The 18,976-nt window shown below is 39.8% G+C and overlaps 1 protein-coding gene across 1 annotated transcript in view; it reads right to left on the reverse strand.

Moving 5' to 3' along the window:
• LOC150099739 (basigin-like) overlaps window positions 1-18,976 on the reverse strand; it is a 290,188-nt gene that overhangs the window by 40,116 nt on the left and 231,096 nt on the right. Inside the window, exon 10 of the mRNA XM_090403617.1 lies at window positions 280-456. Coding sequence (XP_090259743.1) covers window positions 280-456 — 177 coding nt within the window. The remainder of the gene's footprint in view (window positions 1-279; window positions 457-18,976) is intronic.

Below are 18,976 nucleotides of genomic sequence, written 5' to 3' on the forward strand. Positions count from 1 at the left end.
AATGATGGCAGCTGGGAAAGGAGGAGAAACAACTCAGAGGTAGTTAAGGTATGGTGTATTGATACCACTAAGATTGACTCCGAAAAACTGAAGAGTAAGTCTAATCAAATTAAGGAAATTAATCTAATCAAATAACAAATAAAAAAATAATCTGAAAGAAAACTAGTTTTCAACATCCTCCTTTTCACAAGGCGGATATGTAGTAGGAAAGGATAATGATGATACATTTTCAGTATGAATAAGTTTATATAGTCATATAGTTTATTGGAATAAGCTTACCTTTTACTCTAACTAAAATAGTAGAATTGGCACTACTAATTCCGTTATCAGCCTCACATGTGTAATAATCTCGATCATCAAAATCCAATTCTTCAATTATAAGAATAGCATCCTGTACTTTATTTTCATCAGCTTCCAGTTTGATATGAGTGTCAGATTTGTTAATGACATAAGGACCTTAAAAAAAAAAATATATATATATAATATACACTGAGTTAACTTAGCATTAGGAACACCCCAATTTACAGATTCAATGCAATAACAAAGTATCATGTGATATCAACATGTGTGGCTACTATAAATGGGCACACTTATCCTCTGTTCATAATCAGTAAATGTTTGACAGTAATGGGGAAACATGGTGATGTAAGCAAATTTGACTGTGGGCGGATAGTTGGGGCCCCCAGAGGGCATGTGCCAGTATTTCAGAAACAGCTGCACTTGTTGGTTGCTCCCATACTACTGTATCAAGGGTGAACCAGGACTGGAATAACCATGAAGAGACATCCAGCAAAAGGGCTCATCACACTGGTCAGCCATGTGTGGTTGATCTTAGAGGTGAAAATCGGGTGTCATCACAACTGGTATCTCAGCAATGACATGCAACAGTTACCAGTACAACTGTGGGGCAGTTTGATCCATTTCCACATGCATCATGCGATGCCCCTTGATATGCCTGGGGAATTCCACAGCTGGAGTCCAATAAGTGTATCTATGATGATGGCCAGGTATCACAAGCAATGCGAGGCACTGTTTGCGATGCCTGGAAATCCCTTGGAACCATTGGCAATGGACCCTTGACATATGGAAGGTTTCCTGGAGTGATGAGTCACATTTCCTGCTGCACCATGCTGATGGCAGGGTTTGAATTTGGCATAAACAGGATGAAGTCCTATCCTATGGTTGCACAGTTGGGGTTCTACAGTCCAGTAGAGGTGGTGTTATGTCTGGGGGAGCTTTTTCCTGGCACATCCTAGGTCCATTGGTTATCATCTCACAAATATTGAATGATGAATGCAACAGGGACCTGTTAGCCAACCATCTCCATCCATATCTCCAGGAGGTCTCTCAACCATAGTGCACCATCTTTCAAACAGGGTAATGCACCTTGTCAATGGGCTCATATACTACTGAGTCGTTGAAGGAACACGACAACAAATTTGTCACATTGCCTTGGCCCCCAAACTACACTGACTGTAACCCAGCTGAACATGTGTGGGATATGCTATAAAGGGGTGTGAGAACTGCTGATCTTCTTTCGTGGAATAAATGAACTGATGGAGTTGCTTCAGCAGGCATGGGTCAGGTTACGCATGGATTATGCTTGACACCTTGTGGAATCTGCTCCTGGGTGTCTGCGAGCTGTGATTGTACAGAGAGGTAGACCAATGTGTTATTAGGTGGGTGTTCCTAATGTGAAGCAAACTCAGTGTGTATATGTTTATGTATATCATTATCAATTTCCTGATATGTACCCTCAAAGGGTATACAAGATACCATGTCAGTACTACCCAATTAAGTTTACATTATTTTTATTATTATATATATAATATATACTCTGTCTCTCTCTCTCTCTCTCACTCTGTGTGTGTGTGAGAGTGAGTGAGGGAGTGAGTGAGTGAGTGAAGGCACCCATGAGGCGATTGAGTGTGAGAATGACCAAGTGCAGAATCTAGTCTCTCAACCTAAAATATTGAATAGGACAATCAATTCAGGAAGTAAAGGTGGCTGTGGGCCTAAAGGAATGCTGAAGTTTCTATATACTATTATGTTGGAGGTTTAATGGATTTTTTACAACACTCAAAAAGAATTAAAATAGAATTTAATACTTCCTATATTTCGTCCTAGTCACTAGGACATCTACGGGGATTACAAAAACAATTAATGTAACATGCACACAAAAACTTACAATACTAAGCCCAACCACATGGGTGACACTAAAGTCCTATCTAGGTGGAGTGCCCTCTAAGGGCGGTAGTAGGTGGCCTGGAATGTAAGGTGGGACCTCTGGTGATGAGTGTTTCCCAAATCTTCGGAAGCTTAATGCAACTGTATTTATTAAGATTTGGTTGGTTTCTGAGAGCTGCTTCTGCTTCTAAGAAAAGTCTCTCTTTCTTGAATTTGCTGTGGTGGAGCATGGTGGTCTTCTTCCATGATACTCTGTGGGTGGTGTCCAAAACATGGTCAGCCAAGCCTGAATGGCCATAGTTGTGTTTAACGATGTACGACTTGTGTTCCTCCAGGCAGATGGATGCTGATCTGCCTGTCTGTCCAAAGTACGCAAGCTTACAGGAACAGGGTACTTTGTAAACTCCAGGCAGAGAGAGAGGAGGGAGCTGATCTTTCGTAGAACGGATAAGGGTAGCAAGTTTGCGGTAGGGCTTATATGCTGTGTGTAGGTTATACTTTTTTAGTATCTTGGCTATTTTTTCCGAAGTACCACGGATGTAGGGTATGGTGATGGCATTTTTAAAATCTTGTTGATGAGAGGGACGGGAAATGGGGGAGGAATTGATTATTTTTTTGATACTGTGTTCGCTGTAGCCATTGGAGAGGAAAGTTCTGTGTATGTGGTTAAGCTCAGTAGTGAGGGTGGTTCCACTGGAACAAAGATTGTGGGCTCTCTTGGTAAGAGTTTTAATGATGCCATATTGTTGCAAGGGGTGGTGGTGGGAGAGTTTGTGAATGTATCTGCCTGTGTGTGTGGGTTTTCTGTATACAGTGAAGGCAAGTGTATCATTAGGCAGGCATGTGACTAAGGTGTCTAGGAAGGGTAAACAATTGTTCTTTTCCTTTTCCATAGTAAACCGGATTCTTGGATGTAGGCTATTGAGATGACTGAGGAAGGAGTCTAACGTGTCTGGGCCATGAGGCCAAATAGAGAACACATCATCTACATATCTTAGCCAGATAGAAGGTTTGAGTGGGGCTGAGTCTATGGCTCGTTTTTCAAAATCTTCCATATAGAAATTGGCAAGGGGGGTGAGAGGGGGAACCCATGGCGGTTCCCTCTATCTGCTTGTTCCAAGAGAAATACCCAGAGTTGATGGCAAAGGAAAAGAGATCTAAGATGTCAGAGGGTCCGCGTGGTTAGCCTAGTGGCTATGCGCTTCATACCATATGCCTGGGGAAGGAGTGTCCTAGGTTCGATTCCCGTCGGTGACGTGAGGAGCTGAAGGATCTTCCTCAGCTATAGCCAAGTTAGCCAGTCTTGGGCGTGGACAGCAGGGTTTTTCCCCCAGTTTATTCTGGGGTTTTTCATCCCACAAAGCAGGCAAACTGGCCTTGAGAACTCAACACTACAGGCCATAGGATACACCGGGGCATAAGGCTGACCACCTTATCCTGTAAACGGAGTGAGGTCCGATGATCAATGGATCCTCGACACCGCAAGGTAAAAGAGGGTATAAGGAGGAAGATGATGATGAGATGTCAGAGGGAAAAACGTTTTCTAAGAGAGATAAAGTGTCAGTTAAGGGAATATTGGTAAACAAAGAGGAGATATCAAAGCTTACCAATTTTCAAATATCAAAGTTTACCAATATTCCCTTAACTGACACTTTATGTCACCCACGTGGTTGGGCTTAGTATTGTAAGTTTTTGTGTGCACGTTACATTAATTGTTTTTGTAATCCCCGTAGATGTCCTAGTGACTAGGACGAAATATAGGAAGTATTAAATTCTATTTTAATTCTTTTTTGAGTGTTGTAAAAAATCCATTAAACCTCCAACATAATGTCCTCACAGCACTTAAGCCTCTACACAAGAATTCTATATACTAATGCTAGAAGTATCAAGAACAAGAGGGAGGAGTTTTTTGGCATTGGTTAGTGCAACCTCGCCAAACGTTATAGGCATTAGTGAGATCTGGCTAACACTAGATGGTGTAGTTACAAGGATAGAATGTGAAGGGTTTAGGATGGGGAAAGGGTACTGCTACTGATAGCAGACGAATTGCAACCAAAAATAATAGGAGATAGGTGAGAGGGAAGGTCGAGTGATTATTATGGGGACTTCAACTATGAAGATATAAATTGGAAGGAAGAAAGATCACATGGCAGGAATGAAATAGAATTTAGCGAATAGTGGAGTTTGCCACTAGAGGGCTATATAGTATGTAGTGTCTGAGGATAGCTCCTAACCAGATAAGTGATATTTTGAGTAAAAATTGATGAATTTGCATAGTATTGTTTACTTTTAGTATTTTAACGTGTCTGGGTGATTTTGTGTGTTTTTTGAGTATTTAATAGTAAATTGATAGATCGATTATCTGCGCATGGCTCCCATAAAGAATAATACACAGATGGCATCCAGGTCACCATATTTGTCTGAAAATCTTAACATAAAAGACTTGATTCAGTGTACCGTTTTGTGAAATATATGCATCGAGGAGAGCGGTTGGAGTCTGGTTAAACAATGATTGTGGAGTGAATGTGTGCAAAAAGTGTAAAGAATGTGAGGATTTAAAGAGTGTTTCAGGTCATGTGAGTGATAACATTGTCGAAAGTGAGAATCTAGATAACAGCGTTATTCAAGGTATGAATGAAGATATTTGTGAGGTGGTATCTGATAGCTGTGAGAGTGGCGTTGTAAGAGAAAATGAAGTTAAGCATACAGAACGATTGAATGAATCATCAGAAAATAAAAATGATGACACTGATGCAATGAGCGAAATAGCTCTATTATGCGGAGCGATACATGGAGTAAACCAGCAACTGGAACGTTGGCAAAAATCTTTAACAAGTGTACCGACTAATAATCGGCAGAAGTATGATAGAAAAAATAAGGATATGATAGTGAGTGTAAACAAAATGAAAGAGCGTGTGTTGTATGGAGATTCCCTAGTAAGAGGTGTGTTAGTTGAGAGTTTAACAAAATTGTACCAACCCGGTACGACCGTAAAGAATGTAAGCGAGTCAATTAGAATGCAAAAACAGAGGGTGAAGGAACTGATAGTGGTAGCAGGTTCAAATGATTTGAAAGGAAACAAAAAGGCTTATGAGTGAGGATGTGAGGAAATTGCTTGAGGTAGCAAAAGAAAAGAGTGAGAGAGTTAGGATGGTGAGTCTGTTGCCACGGCATGACAGTAAAGAGTATAGAAGGAGGGCCATAATTGCTAATGACTTTATGCGTGAATTATGTTTGATGAGTGCTGTAGAATTTGTAAAGGCTTATGAGTGAGGATGTGAGGAAACTGCTTGAGGTAGCAAAAGAAAAGAGTGAGAGAGTTAGGATGGTGAGTCTGTTGCCACGGCATGACAGTGAAGAGTATAGAAGGAGGGCCATAATTGCTAATGACTTTATGCGTGAATTATGTTTGATGAGTGCTGTGGAATTTGTGGATGTGTGGAATGAGTTCGATGGGTGAAAGGATTTATATAAAATGGATGGATTATATTTGAATGGATTTGGTGTGCGGAGACTTGAAAAGGTGTTGTCGAATGTGGTGGAAGTGAATGTACAGAACCAGGGAAACTAGAGTTATTAAGGGGGGGGGGAGTAGATATGCAGATTTTAGGGAGCCAGTTGAGTGTGTGAATGTGTGTTAATATGCCCAAGCGAGTAGGAAAGACCACAAATCAGAATGGGATAGTTAGCATAAGGCATCAAAATAGGGATGGGACAAATCGACTTCTTCAGTTCATGTATACAAATGCCAGAAGTATTAGGAACAAGAAGGAAGAATTTTTTGCCTTCCAGACCACAGGTTATTGGCATTAGTGAAACATGGCTGACAGAAGATGACACAGCTAGTGGGATTAAATGTGAGGGGTATGGTGTGTTCAGGAGAGACAGGGAGAATAAAATGGGGGGATGTGTGTTATTGATGATAGCGGATGAGCTACAGCCAAGGAGAATAGAAGTGGAACCACAGGATAGAGATAAGAGCACATTTGAGGTTATTTGGTGTGAGATTGAAAACTAGCAGAACAAAATATACAGTTGGGTGCTGCAATAGACCAGGTGACGGAAAGATGGTGGAGATAGTATGCATAAGCAAATAGAAGAAATGAGTGGAAGGAGGGTAATTATTATGGGAGATTTCAACTATGGTAACATTGATTGGAAGGAGGAGAGGACACAGATTGTTCCTCTATATCGAGCCCTGATAAGACCCCATCTGGACATACTGTACCCAGATATGGGCACCAGGGTTTCTTCTTGATGGGGAGGAGGTGGAGTGGATCAGAGACGAGTGACCAAGATGGTGGCAGGTCTGTGGAATGAACCTTATGAGAACAGATTGAAGATTTGTGGGTTGCAAAAATTGGTTGATAGGCAAAAAAGGGGTGATACGATTGAGACATTCAAATTACTGAAGGGGTTTCTATAAGATTAATCCAGAAGATATTTTTGAGAATAGCACTGGTGGTGGGAGGACTAGGGACCATACATGGAAGCTGGACAAGAATATGGTTAGCAGGGGTGTTAGAGCTAGGTTCTTTACTTGGAGAGTGGTAAATGAGTGGAATAAGCTGTCAGAGTCTGTTGTGGGTGCTATGACCATGAATGAGTTTAAGGCGAGGTATGATAGATACTGTGTGAAAGACGAATAGTTGTTCTTCACATGAAGTTAGGGCCTTCCCCGATAAGTCTGTCGACTCCTTGGAGTTGCCCGTAATAATAATAATAATAATAATAGTGAAATGATATCAAAACTTACAAATGTACAGTTAATTGACACCCTTGATTTACTAAAGTCACATTTTCCCCGTGATATATTTGAACTATTTAAATTTATAGTATATGAAGGTTATATTACATGAAAAGAGAAGATATACACAACCAGATCGGACGGCAATGGGCTACAGCCGCCAATTTCTACATAGAACACTTGTAAAAGCTAGCTATAAATACAGCCATTCTCAAACCAGTGGTTTGGCTACACTATGTTGATGATGCATAACTGATGTGGCCAAATAGCAAAGATTTGCTATTTGGCCACATGGTCCAGACACATTGGATACATTTTTAGTGCATTTAAATAGCCAACATACTAAAATCCATTTCCTAATGGAACAGAAAGCTAATGACTGTCTGCGCTTCCTGGATACACTAATCACATGGCTTCCAGATGGTTCCTTATCTTTTTCTGTTTATAGAAAAAGATAAGGAACTCCCTATATGTGTGGGTTTATAGAAACCCACACATAGAGGGAGATATTTGCACAAACAGTCACACCATCATCCAGCGCAACAGTATGGTATCCTAAAAACATTAACTCATAGTGCTACAGCTATCTGTTCCAATGACAATGCTCTTACTGTTGAACTCACTCGCTTACATCACACCTTCTTAGCCAATGGCTATAATCTCCATAGGATAGAAAAAATACTAAATGCTTCCCAGAAATCCCCTCCATTGCCGACCACACAAGACTGCAGCAAAACTGTTACCATCCCAAACATTTAAGGCACATCTGAAAAGATATCTAGAGTTCTCAATAAACATCAGCTATGCACCACATTTAAACCTTATGTCAAATTGGCAACTCTCATCTGTTCTCCTAAGGACAAGCTCTCTTCTTCTTCACATCCAAAAGTTTATGAGATTCCCTGTTCTTGTGACTGGGCTTGCTATGGACAGAAAGGAAGAATGATTATGGTTAATCTTTCTTTCTGCTACTTGTTACTTGCTTGTAACAAAAGAACTCTTTGGAATTTTGTTTGGCCTGCTTGGCTAGTTCCTTCTCTGAATCGTGGCATACTGTGTGTGTGTGCAGAGAGAAGTTAGCACTCTGGAAGGATCACTAACTTTTTGTATTTTATTTGATAATATTATGTTAACTTATTGTAGTTTCTGTTTTAAATGGATGTGTTATTGACTGTGCTTTTTAGTATATAAGTAAAACTTGTATTCTTTTGTTTAAATACAATATTATTATTATTATTACATGACACCTCCAGGGAGTCCAAAGACTCATTGAGGGAGGGCACACCTACTCTACAACTCTGTCTCCACTAATACCAACTACCATCATCATCTACACCAACGCCATCTACTGCCCAACACCACCACTAGATTTTAATAGACAATCACACACATCCATGCCCACAGCAGGATTTGAACCTGCAGCCTTTTGGTTGGAGAGCGGATACGCTAACCACTCGGCCAACCAGGCTGGCATAATTGGAATGGTCTCGATGCTTGGTAGAACAACAACGGCAAAGACCAATTTGTTGGCCGATTTGAATTTCTGGGATTTTGTGCAGTGCAGTATGTGTGAAATGTATTTGTAGAGAAAAATAAAAGATATGTGGAAGGAAATTGAAACCAGAGAAAGAGTGTGTATTAAATGTTTCAAAAGGGAGTGTCTATTAAGTGACCACCAGAATGCAGCAAATGAAAGTAGACTGGAGTATTGATGGTAGGATGAAAAATATCGGAATTAATGTCGAACTTGCATCTGTAGAAATAGAGGAGAATGAAATGGAGATAAATAAAGAAATAGCAAGCTTGAATGTTATCCTTAATAGTACAAAGTGCAAAACTGAAAAATTGCAGAAGCAGCAAGAGTTTAGCAGGGCCAAGAAGAGAAAGAAGCAGGCAATCTGAAATGGCAATAAAGACCGATCAAACAAAAAAGAAAAAAACAAGAGTTAAGGAGAAATTTACTGATGGAGATTCAATGATCAGGATAGTACTTAATGAAAGTGCTAAAAAATCGTGTTTCCCTGGTGCAAAATTTCACGATATTAGTCGTGCAATCCAGATGCAAAAAAGTACGGCAAATGAACTGACTGTCTTAGTTGGCACAAATGATTTGAGAGGCAAGAATTATTCTGTGAATGAGGATGTAAAGGAGTTGATAGAAGAGGCAAAACAGAAGAGTGAGAAGTTGAAGATTGTAAGTCTCCTGCCAAATTGAGGAGGAGGTCATTAAGTAATGAATCAATATGTAGGTTGCGTAGAAGGAATGGTGTACGATTTGAGGATCTCTGGTCTGTGTTCGACAGAAAGAAGGATTTGTATAATGCTGATGGACTGCATCTAAATGGATTTGGTGTTAGGTGTCTAGAGACAGCTTTATTCACTGAGCATGCTGAAGTGCAAATTCAGGAAAACTAAAGCAATTAGGGTGGAAGCAAGTAAGTACTTGTGTGAAGGCACACATGAAGGGAGTGAGAGTGGATATGACCAAGTGCAGAATCTAGTTCCTCAAGCAAAAATATTGAATAGAGTAGTCAATTCAGGAAGTAAAGGTTGGTGGGAACTTAAAGGGATATTGCAGTTTCTATATAATAATGCCAGAAGTATTAGGAACAAGAGGGAGGAGTTTTTGCAACCTCGCCAAGAATTATAGGCAAAGGGGAGACTTGGCTAACAGCAGATGATGTAGTTACAGCGATAGAATGTGAAAGGTTTAGAATTTTCAGGGAAGACAGAGAAGATAGGATGGGGGAGGAGTACTGCTGATGATAGTAGATAAATTGCAGTCAAAAAGAACTGGCAATAGGTGGGAGGGTGGCTGTTCATTTGAAGCAGTCTAGTGTGAGATCAAGGCCAGTGAGACAAAATATTACTTGTCTTTAAAGTTACAAGAGCATTAGAGGGAAAGGCATATACTGCCATTTTCTTAGACTTAACGAAGGCATTTGACAGGCTGCCAGATAATAAGCTGATATTTAAGTTGCAGCACATGGGTCTGGATGTCAGATTGGTCAACTGGATTCAGGATTGGCTGTCCGATAGGTATCAGAGAGTTGTGTATAGTGGGGCAGTTTCAAGGAAGCAGAGGATTACAAGTGGGGTCCCACAGAGCTCAGTACTGGGACCTATATTGTTTAACCTTTATATCAATGACATTGTCAGTGGATTGCAGGGGGGGGATGTTCAGTTGTTTGCAGATGATGCAAAGCTGGGAAGGATTATTAGTAATAGCACAGATGCGGCAGCCCTGCAAGAGGATTTGAATAAGCCAGATAGATGGGCAAATGAATGGGGGGTGTCAGTTTAATGCAGCCAAATGTAAGGTCTTGAGGTATGGGAAACATCGATGGGACGGTGCATACTCTATGGGAGGAGTTATACTGGAGGAAGTAGGGGAGACAAGAGATCTGGGATTGATGATTGATAGAAACCTGAAATTTAGGGGACATATTGCAAATGTAGTGAAGGTAACACAGAGGATTGCTGCAATAATGAGAAGGACACTGACCTGCAGAGATAAAACAGTTATCATTCCATTGTATAAGACCCATCAGACCACACTTGGACTACTGTTCTCAGATTTGATCCCCAGGATTTGAAGGGGATAAATTAACTGTGGAAAGGGTACAAAGGTGGATAATAAAGATGGTTTCAGGACTGTACAATGATAGTTATGAGGATCAGCTGAGGGAATGTGGACTGCAGAGTTTGGTGGATAGAAGAAGGAGAGGTGATATGATTGAGACTTTTAAACTGTTGAGAGGTGGTTACAGGGCTGACACTGGGGAGTTCTTTCGCTTGGTTGAACAGCGGGAAGGAGTGATGACAAGAGGCCATCCCTGGAAGTTACGAAAGGAAACTGTGAGCAAGAGGGTGAGGAGTGGTTTCTTTGCATGGAGGGTGGTTGAACCACGGAATGCATTGCCTGATGGAGTGGTGAGAGCGAGAACAGTCAATGAGTTCAAGGAGTGGTATGATAGACTTTGTGTTTCTTAGGAAGGACCTCCCACGATGAGTCTTTTGACTCCATGGAGGCCTGAATAATAATAATAATAATATACAGTTGATTGTTGCTATACGCTAGGGAGTTCAACGGATGATATGGAAGACATGCATTGGCAAATTAGTACAACGAATACAGGTTGAGTGATTATTATGGGAGACTTCAACTATGGATCACAAATCGTATGGAAGGAAAAAAATGGAATTTATACACCTACTGAGAGATAATTACTAGAAGTAGCATGTGATGGAGGGGATTAGGGGACTGAGAATATTAGACCTGGTCATAGTATCAGAAGAGCTGTCCATAACTAAGGTGGCCAATGCCTCTGATTGACGAACGTGACCATGCAGTCTTGACTTGGGAGATTGTAAAACAAGGAATATTCTATCAAGAAAAGAATTATGTGGAACTACAAGGTAGGTGATAATGACAAGTTTAGGATGAAGCTTAAAACTGTGCATGGCATAAAATACTGCCGGTTGAGTATGTTAGTAGTGCATGGGAGATAGTTTAGGGTCATTTAGAGGAAGCAATATTAAATCGTATACCTAAGGTCAGAAGGATTAATTAGGTAGGAGTTAGATGGATGAGTAATATCATTAAGCATGAGCTGCAGAAAAGAAAAAAAAAGGAAATGCTTTGGAGGATATTATTATTATTATTATTATTATTCAGGCCTCCAAGGAGTCAAAAGACTCATCGAGGGAGGTCCTTCCTAAGACATAAAGTCTGTCAAGACTCATCGAGGGGAGGTCACCACCCTGAGAAACACAAAGTCTATCATACCACTCTTTAAACTCACTGACTGTTCTCGCTCCCACCACTCCATCAGGCAATGCATTCCACGGCTCAACCACCCTCCACACAAAGAAACCACTCCTTACCCTCTTGCTCACAGTTTCCTTTCGTAACTTCCAGGGATGGCCTCTTGTCATCACTCCTTCCCGCTGTTCAACCAAGCGAAAGAACTCCCCAGTGTCAACCCTGTAACCACCTCTCAACAGTTTAAAAGTCTCAATCATATCACCTCTCCTTCTTCCATCCCCCAAACTCTGCAGTCCACATTCTCTAAGCCGATCCTCATAACTATCCTTGTACAGTACTGAAACCATCTTTGTCATCCGTCTTTGTATCCTTTCCACAGTTAATTTATCCCCTTCAAATCCTGGGGACCAAATCTGAGAACAATAGTCCAAGTGTGGTCTGATCACAGACTTACACAACGGAATGATAACCCTCTTATCTCTGCAGGTTAGTGTCCTTCTCATAATAGCAGCAATCCTCTGTGTTACCTTCACCACCTTTGCAATATGTCCCCTAAACTTCAGGTTTCTATCAATCATCAACCCCAGATCTCTTGTCTCCCCTACTTCCTCCAGTATAACTCCTCCCATAGAGTATGCAGCATCCCATCGATGTTTCCCAAACCTCAAGACCTTACATTTTGCTGCATTAAACTGACATCCCCATTCATTTGCCCATCTATCTAGCTTATTTATATCCTCTTGCAGGGCTACCACATCTGCATTATTACTAATAATCCTTCCCAGCTTTGCATCATCCGCAAACAACTGAATATCCCCCTGCAATCCACTGGCTATGTCATTGATAGGTCCTAGTTCTGAGCCCTGTGGGATCCCACTTGTAACCCTCTGCCTCCTGGAAACTGCTCCACCATACACAACTCTCTGATACCTATCAGACAGTCAATCCTGAATCCAGTTGACCAATCTGACATCCAGACCCATGTGCTGCAACGTAAATATCAGCTTATCATGTGGCACCCTGTCAAATGCCTTCGCCAAGTCTAAGAAAATTGCAGTATATGCCTTTCCCTCATCTAATGTTCTTGTAACTTTATTATAAAAGGCTAGCATATTGCTAAAACAAGCGCATCCTTTCACAAATCCATGTTGATTCTCACAGATAACATTACCCTCATCTGCCCAATGCTGTATACGGTCCGTCACTACTTTCTCCAAGATCTTAACAACTACTGATGACACACAGACTGGCCTATAATTAGACATTTCCAGTCTGTTACCATTCTTATGCATGGCACTATCTTACCTTCCTTTCATTCCCTGGGCACCTTTACCAAAGCCAGACTTTCAATGAAAAGCCATGTTAAAGGCACTGTCAATTCCCTAGCACATTCTCTCAAAACTCGTGGTGAAATACCATCCAGTCCCACAGCTTTACTGACATCCAGAGTACTCAGTATCTGAAACACACTCTCCTCCTATACCTGCAGACCTCGAACCAGTCCTATCCCTCTAGCATTAAAACTGACTCCTCTAGGATGAAATACTCCAATAAAGTGTTCATTGAACAATTCCACTATGTCCTCTGCATCGGTCACTCTATTCCGATTTTTATCCCACAATATCATTCTTCCAGAGTCATTTCTCCTCCTACTGGCCACATAGCTAAAAAATTCCCTAGGATTTTCTTTGGATCTTGGCCAATCTCCTCTCATATTCCAGTTTCGCTATCCTTATCACACTAGTCACTCTTCTGGCCTGTGTCTTATATTCCTCATGCATCTCTTCACCTGTCTCCTTATATATCTTCCATAGCCTCTTTTTCACATGCAATTCCTGTTTAATATTGTTTGTCATCCACTTTACTCCAAATTGCATCCTCTTCTTCACTCGTGGTATACAACTTACCATTGCTGATAACAAATATTCTTTCACAATTTCCCACGCACTAGTGATATCCCGGCCTTCCAATTCCTCCCTCCATGAAACTTCCCGAAGTTGACGTCTAAGACTATTATAATCACCTGCCTTATAATTCCACATAAGTTCCCGTCTCTTTGATACTCCTGCATGTCTATTCATTTTCCAAGTCAACACCATATGGTCACTCTCTCCAACTGGTGGGAGAGACGTCAACTCAGTTATTATCAACTCTTCTGATGCTATAACCAAATCCAAAACTTTTGAACCTCTTGTTCCCTCTGTTACATGTTGCCTAAGACATTTGTCCCTCAAGAATTCTAGAAATTCCATTCCCGTATTGCTACATGCATCTTCCTCTCTCCAATTTATACTACTGTAGTTAAAATCTCCCATAACAATGATTCTTCTTGCACTTGCCAAACTTAGCTGTCTAAACATCTCCTGGTCACCATTCTCTGTGCTCCTGGGTCTGTAGCAACACCCCACTAAATATCCTGTCTTGCCTACCTCTACCTCACACCATACGCTCTCAAAATCATTTGTCTCACTTCCTTCCAAATTCTCCACTCTTAGAGGACATAGGTCATCACTTATCATAAGCAGTACCCCACCACCAATCCCCAATCTCCCACTATTTTCTGTAGAACTTCTCCAGCATCAATCCTATAACAACCCCATACCAACTTATAGGTCTCTATCATATCCCCCCTCTTCCTCCTGTTCACCAGACTCTGCAAATTACATCTTCTCAATCTTTCCTCATACTCGACATTCTAGAGATCAGAAACTACATCAATTGCCTTTGGACTCTTACAAACATCTCTTCATCCTTCAGAAAACCAGGTGACCAAATCTGGGCACAATAGTCCATGTGTGGCATAATCAAAGCCTTATACAACGGAACAAAAATCTCCCTACTTCTACAAGTCAGTGTCCTCCGCTTCATTCCCAGAAGCCTTTGTGTTGTCTTCACAATCTTGACTATGTGTCCCCTGAAATTCAGATCCTTATCCACTATCAACCCCAGATCTCTTATTTCCTCCACCTCTAACAATATATCCTCACCAAGCATAAATTCTGCATCCCATCTTTGTTTAACAAATTTTAAAACCTTACATTTTGAACATTGAACTCACATCTCCAATTCCGTGCCCAATCACTAAATTTATTCAAGTCTTCTTGTAAGGCCACAACACCTGTACTGCTCTTCATGGTTCATCCCAACTTTGCATCATCTGCAAACAACTGAATTTCTCCATCCACATCTTCACCTATATCGTTAATATACAAGTTAAACAGTAATGGCCCCAAAACAGACCCCTGAGGCACTCCACTAGTGAGTTTCCTTTTACTGGATATCGCTCCCCCATACACAACTTGTTGATACCTATCAGATAGCCAGTCTCTAATCCAATGCACTAATCTAATATCCAACCCCATCTGCTCTAGTTTGACTATCAATTTATCATGAGGTACTCCATCAAAAGCATTTGCAAAATCTAAGTATATTACTGTGTATCCTTCTCCTCTGTCCAAGGAAGCAGTCACTTTATTGTAATAAGTAAGTAGATTACTAAAACATGACCTCCCTTTAGCAAATCCATGCTGTCCATCAAAGATAATACTATTGTTGTCAACCCAACTCTGGATCCTAGTTCTCACAAGCTTCTCCAACAACTTAACAACAGCACCTGACTCACAGATAGGCCTATAGTTTGATGCCTGAGTTCGATCACCTCCTTTATGAAGTGGCACAATCTTGCCCTCCTTCCACTTCTTATGGACTTGACCGAGTGCAAGACTTGTATTAAAAAAATATGTCAAGACAGGTGTCAACTCCCTGGCACATTCCTTCAGAATACGTGATAATAAGTGATAACAAGTCCCACAGCCTTATTAACATCAAGTTTAGTCAACTCCCCAAACACCTCTTGCTCACTTACAGTCAGTCTCTCCTCCCCATCATCTACTGCTCTCAATCTCTACATGAAGTCACATTCACAAGATTGAAAGACCTTTATGAATTGCTCATTAAGTATCTCCACTACACATTCTGCAACAGCTGTCTTTATACCATTTTCTCCTATCAATGTCATCCTTCCATAATCATTCTTTCTTTTGCTGGTAATATATCGAAAGAACTCCTTAGGATTCTTTCTGGCTTCATTAGCTAACTGCTGTTCATACCTCTCTTTAGCTACCCTCACCAAACAAGTCACTCTCCTTGCCTGGTCTTTGTAGACTTCATGGAATTGGTTATTTCCACTTCTCTTATGCTGCCTCCACATGCCCTCTTTCTCTGTATTGCATGCTTAATCTCTTTATTCATCCATCTCACACCTACTTTATTTAATCTTCTCACCCTTGGAATACACTTAGACATTGCATCTACTAGACAGTTTTTGAAAATCCCCCAAGCTGCATTTTGCAAAGTTTTTGATAGAATACCACATAGAACTCTGTCATGCAAATTAAAAAAAAATGCGGATGGATATGATCCTGGTTATGTGAATAAGAGGGTGGCTGCTGGACAGATATCATAAAGTAGTATGCATTATTTATTTAACCATGTTGTAGATGACAACACCGAATGATAAGAAAATAATATTTATTAACTTATTTGTTGATATTACGGTGGTATTATATCCAGCAACTTTGAAACACAAAAACAGTTTGTCACAGTATGCAAAACAACAACAATTTTTGTGTAGCAGTGGAATTAGTTAAAAAAAAAAATTGTAATGGACGACACAAAGAACTAAAGTCCTAATTAGGCACTATCAATGTTGGAAAAAGAGAGAAAACAAATATTAATTAGATCTTTGGATTTGTATTTTGCAAATGTTTTTGATAGAATACCACACAGATAATAACAGAACTCTCTTATGATAATTAGAACAAAAGAGAATGGATATGACAATGGTTATGTGAATAAGAGGGTTACTGCAATGTTCAGTGCTAGGACTAGTGTTGTTTAATTTGTACATAAATGATATAGAAAATATCATGAAAGGAAATATTCAGTTGTTTATTATATATTATAGCTAGACTAATAGTTAATCAAAGCAATGTGGAGAGTTTGCAGGACAATTTAAATTGGCAAAAGATAATGGGTATCAGTTTAATGTGGAGAAATGTAGCGTTATGCATTTTGGGGTAAATAGAACAAGCTGTATAGCACATTGATGGAACTGTACTCCAGAAAATAGATAAAGCTAGAGATTTAGGAGTGGTGGTGGTGGTAGAGAGAGAGTTAAAGTTTAAAGGACATACTGCTAAGGTTGCTAAAGTAGCCCATAATATTACTTGGCTATTGAAGAACACACTAACAATAAGAAACGAGGAAGTTGTTATTCCTCTTTATAAGGCCTTCTTGTGTCTACATCTGGATTACTGTGCTCAGGTTTGGGTCTCCTGGGTTTCTTGAGGATGAGGAATTGGTAGAGAGGATTCAGAGGAGAGCAACCAAGATAATGAGTGGTCTGTGGAAGATTCTGTATGAGGATAGACTGATGTGTGTGTTGACTGCAAAAGTTAGTTGATAAGCAAAAAAGAGGGGAGGGATATGATATGATAGAAACATTTAAGTTGCTTACAGGATTGATGCAGGAGAAATGTTTCAGCACTTAGCTAGAAGGACAGAACAAGAGGTCAACCCTGGAAGTTGAATAAAGGTGTGGTTAGTAGGGGTGTGAGGACTAGATTTTTTGCTTGGAGAGTTGTGAATGAAAGGAATGGGTTACCAGAGTCAGTTGTGAGTGCTTTGTCTGTTAATGGGTTCAAGTAGATGTATGATAGTTTGTGTGGATTGTTCAGATCTCCTGCAGAGAGTCTTTGGATTCTATGGAGGTGACCATACAATAATTTTCATAAGCTCTACTACAGTCAGTTGTTGAAATTTTCAAAAGTTTTTTTCTTTCTCTCTCTCTCTCTCTCTCTCTCTCTCTCTATATATATATATATATATAGTTATTTGTTGATTTTCATGTGGTGTGGTCACATGATTGGATGAAGTATTATTATATATGTTTTTTAATCTTTCTTCATTTTGCAATTTGAATGAAGTTCTGAATATTTGGATGAAGCACAATTAATTAAATTTTATAAAAAAATGTTTTGAGAAACAAAATACACTCATTAAAAATAGATAAAAATTTTTAATGAGTTTATTTTATTTTATTTTCAAAACATCTGTTTATAAAATTAAATTCAGTATGCTTTGGAAGAATATTTGATGCTTTGGGCAAATTTCAAACTGGATATTCAGTACTTGGTGCTTTGGCACATCCCTAGTTAAAGTATTATTATTATTATTATTATTATTATTATTATATATAGTCTCTAGGAGACTATGTATTATAATAATAATACATAGTCTCTATCGAGGTCTACACATTTGGTCCAACAAGTTTCCAATTTTTCCATCCCATCTAAAAAATAGGATTTGTCAAATTGTGCAAAATAGTCATTGACAGCCTTGATGACATTCTCATTCAAAGAAAATTTTTTTCCACCTAGCCAAATTTGGGGTTGAGGCAGTTGTAGGTGTCCTCCCGCGATGAGTCTTCGGACTCCTTGGAGGTGTCATGAATAATAATAATAATAATAATAATAATAATTTTTAAGTTTGGGAACAAGAAGTCACATGGGGCCAAGTTTGGAGAATAAGGTGGATGTGGAACCAATTCGAAGCTCAAATTCGTGCAATTTTGCCATTGTGATGGCCAATGTGTGGGATAGTGCATTGTCTTGATGAAAGAGCACTTTTTTTGTGTGCCAATCTCAGCCTTTTTTTTTTTTTGTTCTTTTAAACAGTCCAACAATGATGCATAATAGACTCCTGTTATTGTCTTACCCTTTTCCAAATAGTCTATCATGATAATTCCTTGGGAATCCCAAAAAACAGTGGTCATCACCTTCCTAGCTGAAAAAACGGTCTTTGCTTTTTTTGGCGCTCTTTCACCAGGCATTGTCCACTGTTTTGACTGCTGCTTGGACTCGGGTATGTTGTGGCGGATCAAGTTTTGTCTACAGTCACAAATCACTGCAAAAAATCCTGCAAATTGCAAATAAGTTGTGCATTTTGGGGTAAATAGAACAAGCTGTATAGCACATTGATGGAACTGTACTCCAGGAAATAGATGAAGCTAGAGATTTAGGGGTAGTGGTAGAGAGAGAGAGAAAGAGAGTTAAAGTTTAAAGGACATACTGCTAAGGACACATTGCCAAACACTGCGTTGAAATGTCTTTTTGCATGCATTTTTGATTGACAGTCAACAATCGTGACACCCATAGCGCACACAGCTTTTTCATGTGCATAATAAATTTAGTTTATTCCTTTATCCAAGTGAG

This window comes from Typopeltis vanoorti, chromosome 14 (genome assembly GCF_054136105.1).
Source record: "Typopeltis vanoorti isolate ZY-2024b chromosome 14, IOZ_Tvanoo_1.0, whole genome shotgun sequence".
NCBI classification, from domain to species: domain Eukaryota; kingdom Metazoa; phylum Arthropoda; class Arachnida; order Uropygi; family Thelyphonidae; genus Typopeltis; species Typopeltis vanoorti.